The sequence below is a fragment of the Corylus avellana genome, chromosome 11 (genome assembly GCF_965113065.1).
Source record: "Corylus avellana chromosome 11, dhCorAvel1.hap1.2, whole genome shotgun sequence".
Classification (NCBI taxonomy): domain Eukaryota; kingdom Viridiplantae; phylum Streptophyta; class Magnoliopsida; order Fagales; family Betulaceae; genus Corylus; species Corylus avellana.
In genome coordinates, this window is record NC_142500.1 from 14,059,468 (window position 1) to 14,069,162 (window position 9,695).

General features: G+C 35.9%; 1 protein-coding gene across 2 annotated transcripts; it reads right to left on the reverse strand.

The window, feature by feature from the left end:
* Positions 1-3,365: 3,365 nt before the first annotated feature.
* On the reverse strand, positions 3,366-7,894 carry LOC132164948 (G-type lectin S-receptor-like serine/threonine-protein kinase LECRK3). Of its 2 annotated transcripts, XM_088511706.1 has the most exons (3): positions 6,643-7,894; positions 6,242-6,248; positions 3,366-4,436 (listed from the first exon to the last, which is right to left on the reverse strand). In XM_088511706.1, exons 1-3 carry the CDS (start codon positions 7,877-7,879, stop codon positions 3,371-3,373), a joined length of 2,310 nt encoding a protein of 769 aa, XP_088367832.1. In that variant the 5' UTR covers positions 7,880-7,894; the 3' UTR covers positions 3,366-3,370. The 2 variants fall into 2 exon arrangements, with proteins under 2 accessions (XP_088367832.1, XP_059431452.2); XM_059575469.2 differs by lacking the exon at positions 6,242-6,248 and having other exon boundaries at positions 3,366-4,440; positions 6,580-7,894.
* Positions 7,895-9,695: the final 1,801 nt, after the last annotated feature.

Below are 9,695 nucleotides of genomic sequence, written 5' to 3' on the forward strand. Positions count from 1 at the left end.
ATTCTATATTAGTTTTTGAGCCCGTGAACAGTAGCCTCTATTTGGGTGAGATCTTTCTTTATTTCTTGTAGAAGTTGATTTGTGCCAAGAAATTGTATTTCTTGAAGGATAGCTGCTGATTGTATGCCTCTAATTGAGACTAGAGAAGACTTATGTATTCTCATTATTGTTGATAGTGGAATTGTTTGAGTGGACTACGGTCCCGTGGTTTTTTCCTTCTCACACTGGGAAGGTTTTTCTAGGGGTGTCAATGCGGGCGGTTAACCGCTAACCGTTATAACCGCTAACCGCCTAACCGTTTAACCGCATTAACCGTTAACCGCCTAACCGCTATAACCGCCTAGCGGTTAGCGGTTATTGGGTCTACTAACCATAACCGCTAACTGCTAACCGCATTTTTATATAATATATTTTTATAATTATAATTATAAAAATATTTATACATATAACATAATCACTTGATCATTAAATCACAATTTGAGTAATAATATATTATCACTATAATTTATATGATTATATCACATGATCAATTGATCATTAAATCATTTGATTTTATAGTAATAAATTATACATATATAATATGACATAACTCATAAGTATACCAATTCATACTAATACAACAATTAAATATCTAGAGACTTATTTCCAATGTATGTTATAAACTTATAAGTCTATATATGTTATAAGTCTATATAAGTCTATATATGCATATGAATAATATAAATGTATAATATCAATACTTAATCATATGATTCAATGATAATTCAAATACTTTATTCAAGATTTCAAGTGAATCATATTTTTAATGTACAATGATGATATGATTCGTATAATATCAAATTAAGTAATTGACATTGGATTAAACAATGACCAATGTGTTACTTATAAACACAATTTAAGTATTAATGTATTATCATTATAATTTTAGTAATTTATATATTATCACTATAATTGATATGATTATATCACATGATGACTTGATCATTAAATCATATGACTATATAATAATAAATAATACATATATAATATGACATAACTCATAAGTCATAAGTTTACAAGTTAATCATATGATTTATGTACAATGATAATCACAATTGATTCAATTGAATTAAACAATATATTACTTATAACTACAAGTCTACAATTTAATTAAAGCATTATTAGATACTTAAGGAATTTAGGATTTAGGAGTTTGAACATTACCATTTACCATTAGATATTAAGTTCAATTCAAAGAAAAAAGATTATAAGTAAATATGATAAGAATTTAAATAATTAATCATATGAATCATATGATATAATTTAATGAGACTATATGATTATATAATATCAAATTAAGTAATTGACATTAGATTCAATAATGTGTTACTTATAATCACAATTGAAGTATTAATGTATTTTTTGAACATTTTTTAGAAAAAGAAATTTAACCATTTTTAAAAAAATAAAAAAAAAATAAAAAATAAAATTAAATTAAAATTAAAATTTAACCATTTTTTGAACAATTTTGAATTTTTTGAACCATTTGTACAATTTTTTTAAAATTGAATTATTAATAGTTAATAGTTTTATCCTTTAACCTTTTTTTTTTAAAAAAAAAAAAAAATTATATAGAAGGCAAAACTACGTCGTTTTACACCTGTATATATTCATCTATTTCTTCCCAACCCCAAATCTCACGAAATATCAAAATCACTCAAAGTTGCTGAGCAGCCTCTCTCAAAGTTACTGACAGTTGTCTGAATTCTGAACTTTTTTTTGTATGTTGTGTTGAATTTTTTTTTTAGTTTTTTTTTTAAAAAAAGTTAACCAGTTATGATTTAATATTTAAGGAAATTTTTTTAAAGTACAAGTAAATGTAAATTTTGTGTCAAATATTTTTGATTTTTCAATATGGGCTCTTTTTATAGCAATTGGGCCCAAGAAGATATTAAAAATACAAGAAAAAAAAATGAGGGTAAAAATAAGTCCAATTTAAAAAAAGCGGTTAGCGAGCGGTTATCTATTTCGCTAACCGCTAACCGCTAACCGTTAGGCGGTTAACGGTTGCGGTTAGTGGAATATACTAACCGCTAAGGCGGTTACAGTTAGCGGTTATTGCCACTAACCGCTAACCGTAACCGTCTTTGCACCCCTAGGTTTTTCCACGTAGAAAATCATGTGTCTTGTGCTTGTGCTGTTTGGATATATATTTTCCGAATATATATTGCTCTATTTTATAGTTTCTTGCAGATTCATACAAAAAGGAAGTTTTGTGTATTGTTGTTTCTCCCAACAAAGACATGGGCGACAAAAGATATCGTGGCAACAAAATATGTTGAAGAGGGAAAAGTATAAGTGTGTTGGATGGAAATGGCAGGAAAGCACTCGACTCTGTAAGTGAAGTTCAAGAACATAATGGGTATCTTGTAATTTCATAAAGTTTATAAGGGTTTAAGAGTCAATTCTTGCGTTGATAGTCAAATTTAACCCAGACCCTAATGACAGTCAAAGTAGTTTATAAGTTTGATACACTAAACTGAAATTTTTTAAACTTTTGGGAGAAATGTAAAAGGGGACAAAATAGACTAGTGAAGTTTGCTCTAAAAAGAATGTGTGCATATTTGTATTTGAAAAAAATAAATAAAAAATCCTTAGAGTTAGGTTTCAATGATTCCTTTTTTGTGTTAAAAGGAATGTGTGCATTTTTTTGTTATTTGAAAGAAAAGAAAGTTTCTTAAGACCTTTATCATCCACATTTCCAGCAAAATTCAGGTGGGAGGGAATCCACATTTCCTTGAGTATCTGAATTCCTCCACTTGAGTGCAACCAAATGAGGTAATTTTTTTAGAATTCCCAAAAATCCTAAAGATTACCCATATTCAAACACCCATCAGTGTATTTTGAGTTTGCCCAAAGGGACAAAAGACGTCAAATTATTGGCCAATGATAGATAGTAAAGCATATGTTCCTATATAATTAAGAGTAGTACTCCCTAGCTAAATGAGATGATACAAATACATTTTAAGTACCGAAACGCATATTTAGTATTGGAAGAAGAGATAGTCGGAGACCCAAATATATCGTGGGAGGATAGCAAGGATGAAACTTAACATGGTCATGATTACAAGAATTATTTGTTATTTCACTTTTTTTTTCCTTTTTTTTTTTTTTTTTTGAAATAAAGAAGAACCTGATAAGAAAATTCTTTATTGGAGCATTACTACAAGAATGCAATTCAAAATGGTACTTAAAAGAAAGACTCGATGCTTACACCAAAACATTGACACAATTCTAAGGCGTATATGTCACTAGGCAAGACTTATTTTTTTAAGTACAAGCACATTTTAGAAGACACAAAGAAAGGATGCATGATTTGGTGGGATTGGAATCATACGGTACATAGAAATGATGTTGGACTTGGAGGGACTGGGATATCAATGGTCCCTTCCAACATGAGTAGAACCTTCTTTATTGAAGGGCGGAGTGAGGGCTCATCCAGAATGCACCAAAGTCCTACTTTAACCATTCTCTCTAATTGTCTCTTGTCAACCATTTCATTATTCACTAGTCTACCTAGCTCACCACTCTCAAAGCATTGGTATGCCCATTCTTCAAGAATTGCCTCTTCCTCTGGAAGATTTTGGTCCACACTCTTTCGACAACATATAATTTCCAACAGCACAATTCCAAAACTATACACGTCTACTTTGACTGTCACGGGCCGTTTCCGATGCCACTCTGGGGCAACATATCCTTTTGTCCCTCTAATGTCTGTAAAGGTTCTAGTTTGATCCGCCTTTAACAGCTTCGCCAATCCAAAGTCAGAGATTTTTGGGCACCTGTTTTCATCCATGAGTATGTTCTGGGGCTTTACGTCACAATGAATGATTTGTGGCTCACACTCCTCATGGAGATAAAGAATTCCTCTTCCTATGTTGAGAGCAATTTCCATTCTTTCATCCCAAGAAGGTTGTTTTTCAGGTGTGAAGAGTATATCTGCAAGTGACCCATTTGTCATGAACTCGTACACCAAAAGCCTGTTGGGTCCATCATGGCAATAACCCAATAGACGCACAAGGTTTTTGTGATGTGTTCTCCCAATAACTTTCATCTCTGTATGAAATTCTCTTTCCCGTTCGGCCAACAATTTGTCAAGCCTCTTGACGGCTACATTCTTCTCGCTGTCGCCATTCTTTATTGCCCCTTTATATACTGTCCCAAACGCTCCTCTGCCAAGCTCTTCCTTGAAACCGTCAGTCACTTTCTCAAGTTCTATGTAAGTGAATGATTTTGGAGCAAAATCCTCACGCAAGACAATGTCTCCATTATTAGATATCCTTTTGTATGACCAAACACGATATCTGTAAATTGCAATTCCAGAAATTGCTAAGACAATTAATGCAAAAGCAACAAATGAAACACTCACTATTATGATGTCCTCCTTTGGCAGATTTCTATCTATAGATGTACCCACCTTGATGAGGGCTACCGTTGAATCTCTTTGTAGTCTTCTCCCAAATCGCAAAGGAAGCCTTTGTTTTGTGCACAACCCGTCTTTGAATAGTGCAGCTTCACAGTTGCAGTCCTGCAAACATGCTTCTCTGCAATTCTCTTGGGTTGACGATATGAGAACCGAATAATTATCATTTTCCCATACGGTATTAGGCACTGCTTCCATGGTATTTTTGTTGTTTTTGCAACTTTCTGCAGTGAAATCCCTTTCACAGCCTGAACCCCAATCGCCTTGGTTGACCGATGCAAATCCAGGAAGACATTTGCAACCAACGCCCTGAACATTTAAATCACAATATCCATTAAATCCACATAGACCCTTAGGCGCACACTTGTCATCTGGCATAGACCATGCGACTGTCCAATCTTCATTCTGATTCCTATTGTGAAAGTATAGCCGCAAAATCCCATCGGGGTCAATTGTCAATCGGTAGATAAAACCTTTTGTATAACTTTCTCCCAATGTTAGATTCCATATATAAGCGCCAGCGCCATTGAGCAAATAGAGATGACCATCATCATCAAGTTTTAGTATCACATCATTTCCTTGTCCATTTATACCAGCTGACCAATAACCATAATCCTTTGTGTATGGAGTTCCAATTGGGTACATTGCGAGATATCCATCTTCTTGCATCAAGAGACGAAATATGCCGGTTGACTGGTTAGAGTGTGAAAGACTGGAATACAACACTTGTCCGGCGGAAATACTCTGCGTTGGTAAAAGGGTGTCGGTTGGGTAATCGAAACTCTGCCATACTATATGATTAGTAGAATTATAGAGAACAAAGTTGCCGGAGTCAAGCATCGATGCTGAGCTGGCACCTACCGGGAAATTGGCGAGGCCCGTCTCTGTGCCTTGTGCCGATTGCAGAACCAGTCGTCCATTACTTTTGAAATTCAATTTAAAATCAGCTGGAATTGGAGGTTTGTCTCGGTCGGCTGTCCAAACCACTGTCTTCTGTGGAAGACCAGCAAGAAAAATGCCTAGACCATAACCATTGCCTTGCTTGGAGAATCCAAAGGCATATAGATGGGAAGGTGATAGCCATGAAGAGTTGACCGTAGCTGTCAACAAAGAGCCCGGCTTTACAACGGATTGAGTTTCTGCTGCGTTGGTAGATACCTGAGAGGAGAAGAAAAGGCATCATTGGAGAATAGTCGTCTCTGTATTATCATTATCTGATCATTCTGATGTATTCGGTTCTTTTAGTTTTCTATACGAGTCAGTGAGAAATATTACCGAGCCTCTTGTGTGTACTGGTGACTCTCTTACCTTTGGATCGAGTAGTATTCAATAAAATTCCCTTCCTCATTTTTATGTCTTGCTCTTTTAATATTATACATTAAATGATTAAATTTTATTTTGAACTCATGATCTCCGAATTTGATATCATGTTAAATTATTACTTGTCCTAAAAACTTAAGCTAATAAAATGTGATAAATTTAATCATTTAATTTATACTTTAACACCAAACTCCATCATTGCACCTAGCATTTTACAGAGTATTTTGGTTTTTTTTTTTTTTCTACTCTACATTTTCATTACATGGTTTAGCAAAATAATTTTTTGGGTTCCATATTAGTTAAAGTTTTATGTCTTTCTTTTAACAGTTGGGTAGTTCATGATAGCAAACTCGTCTATATATATACACCATAAAAGAACTGCATCTTATTCTCCAACGAAAAAAGAAAAAAGCAATCGAAAAAAAGAAATCTCTTTTCGGTTTTCACCTTTCAAAAGACCCCGTGGTTCTAGCCCTAAAAAACCCACCACCCCCTCAGCACAACGCTGTTGCCAGATTTCGCCCAAAGCAACCCACTTTCATGTGAAGTTTCGTGTCTTTTCTCTCTCTACTTTCTCTCTTCAGAAATTGGTTTTGCTTTGATTAAAAAAATATAAATAAATAAAGTAATAGAAATGTGTGTTTCAGGTTAGGTATTGCTTGTAGGTGGCGAAATTGCATGCGGTTGGGTGTTTTTTCTTTTGGTGGTGAGGGGATGTGTTGAAATTTGGGGTGCTTTACAGATGTGTTGTGTCATGTGAAGCAACCCACCCAATTTTTATGTTCAACCGAACCAACCCCTTCCCATTTCTATCGTCCAGCAGCCCCCCAATCCCCAATCCCCATCAGAGAGGTTTTGAAGAGTAGTGGGTGTAGAAATACTTACCTTGATGAAAGCTATGTTTGAATCAGTCTGTGTCCTTCTCCCATATCTCAATGGAAGCCTTTGTTTGCTGCACGTCCTGTCTTTGAATAGCGCAGCTTCACAGTTACAATCCTCCAAACAAGCTTGTTCGCAAGATTCTTTGGATGGTACTGACAGAACAGAATATGAAACATCTTCCCATGTGATGTTAGCCACTTCTTCAAAGCTGTATTTAATATCTTCATTTTTGTTGTTGCAACCTTCTGCAGAGAAGCTCCTCCCACAGCCTGCAGTTCGGTTGCCTTCGTTTACCATTTCAAATCCCGGAAAACATAAACATTCAGCCTCTTGATCATATGAAACACAAAAACTATTTAATCCGCAAAGACCTTTTGGATCGCACACATCAGATGAAGATGACCATACAATTGACCAGTTTCCGTTCTGTGTCAGATTATGGGAGTACAGCCGGAATATCCCATCAACGTCAATTCTCATGAGATAAATAGTTTCTTTTGTAGGATATCCTCCATCCGTCAGATTCCTGATGTTGAAACTAGTAGCGTTTAGCAAGTAGAGATGGCCATCAGCATCAAAGTTTAGCGTCCCGTTATCTCCAAAGCCACCTGCACTAGTTGCAAAGTAAGCATATGGAGCTGTGTCGGGAGTATCCACCGGGTACTGAACAAGGTTTCCATCATTTTGCATCTTCAGACGGAAGATACCCGTTGAGTGATCCGTGTCTGAAATACTCGAAAATAGCTCATGACCTGCTAAGAGACGTTGACTGGGTAAAAGGGTATCAGTCGGGTGATCAAAACTCTGCCATATTATTCCTCGATCGGAATCATAGATGACAAAATTGCCTGAGTTTAGCATGGAAGCCGAAGCAGACCCAGAAGATTCAGCTACGACAGCCAGCTGCTCTTGTCCCATTTGAAGGACAAGCCTGCCATCGCTTGCGAAAAGCAAGGTAGTATTGTTGGAGACTGGTAGGCCATCACGGTTTGCAGTCCAGACAACAGTCTTCTCTGGAATTCCGGCAATAAAAATCCCAACAGCGTAGTCATTGCCCTGTTTGTAAAATCCAAAGGCATAGAGACCAGAATGTGACAACCACGTAGAGTTTGTGGTGGGTGTTAGAGAAGAGCCTCGGCTCACATTAGACTGAATTTGTTGAGCTGAAGCAGTAAAAAATGCAGAGACAATGAGAAACAGAGTGACGAAATCCATAAAAAGATAATGAGATCTCTCTGTAAATGTAATTCTCTTTTCTCTACTATTTACTTCCTTTCCGAACAACTGGGTTTATCACGAAATTCCCAATTTGAAAAGTAAAATCCAAGGACTGAGTTCTCATGTCTACGAAGTGGAGCCCAAAAACGGAATTGTCTACAGATTGGGTTTGACACGCACCCTCTGCTCACGCTTGCTAGCAAACCGTGTGCAGTCGAGCAACCCCACTGTGTAGTCGACCAACAAGACAAATCAAAAGTATAGACTTTGAATTAAGGACACAAATTTCCTCGGATGAAAATTCTTTCCATTTGTTTATCGAGTAAATGAGAATCAGTTCTTCTCTTTCATTTTGTTTTCCTATTATGATATCACAACATTGTTTAATTGGCTGTCGCTCACCATCTCTTATTGTTGTATGTGTCGGTTTGGATATCCTCCCGCTACACGTGAGGGGGTGTGTTGAAAGTCTCACATTGCTTAGGTATTAAGGAGATGGGTAATTTATAAGGGTGAAGAAAAATCTCAACTCTTAAATTAACTTTTGAGTTAAATTAAGTCCAAAAACTATTTCTAATAAAAAGTAAAATCCGAGGACTGGGTCAGTGCTCATTTCTACGAACAGAAGTCCAAAGACGGAATTGTCGAACTTACGAGAACCGCAGACTTCGACGCGCACGGCGCACCAATGCACAATCAAACTTACGAGGACCACACACCCTCTGTAACTAATGTTTCTACCTACTCAACAGACTTTAAGTCTTTAACAAGAGAATCCTATTCAACTTTAATGGATTGTGGCACAAATTTAGCATGAAATACCTTTAAAAAAAATAAAAAAAACCACCTGATTATATCACTTTAATTAGTTTTTTTTTTTTTTTATGTAAAATAATTTAAAGGGGTAGCTGTATGTGGGGGGAGGTGGTGGCCAACAAGGCACCCCCAGAGGGAGGAGGCGCACGGCCACCTCCTGCCACCTCTAGGGCCACCCTTCCGATTCCCCACTTTGGGTGGCTATCGGCCTATAGCCACCCTTTCTAATTTTTTTTTAAAATAAAATAAAAAATTAATAATTAGTTTTTTATTTTTTTATTTTTGCCTCAGATTTGGTATGATCAGGTAGTTTTATGTTTTTTTCTTAAGCTTAGGTTTGGTATGATAAACTTAAGTGTCAACTTTTTATTGGTGGCACAAAGGGGTGGGTTTGTGCGGCAACCCCACAGAAATTGCTCTCCTTTAACAATACCCTAGTACCCGGTTCTCTAGATGGAATATGATTTTTGTCATTTCAAACGAAATTGAAAGTATTCATTAAGTAAAAAAATGGGTAATATTATAAATTTTGTCCTTCAACTTTAATGTTAAGACAATATTACCTATCATTTTACAACAAATGAATATTCTCCATTTTATTTGAATCAACGTTTATATCTTCAAAGGCGAGGGAACAATGTAATTAATGTTGAAATTAAATGGCTAAAAGTTGGCATGGAATACTTAGGAAGAAAGTGTTCAAGCATACTTTTATTGAAATTTCTGCAGGGACTTAGGAACATACTTTTATCAATTTGACGCCTCACAATGTAATTAATGTTTCCACCTACTCAATGGACTGATATCCTCTCCGGTCTATTTTGACCGGAGGGAATCCAATCCTTGTTATTGCAGGGGCATAATTGTCCCCAAAAATTTTTTGAGGACAATTATGTCCCTGCAATAACAAGGAATGGATCCCCTCCCATCCAAACGGCTTGGAGAGGATCCAAATGCCTACTCAATAGACTTCAACAAGAGGATCCTATTCAACTTT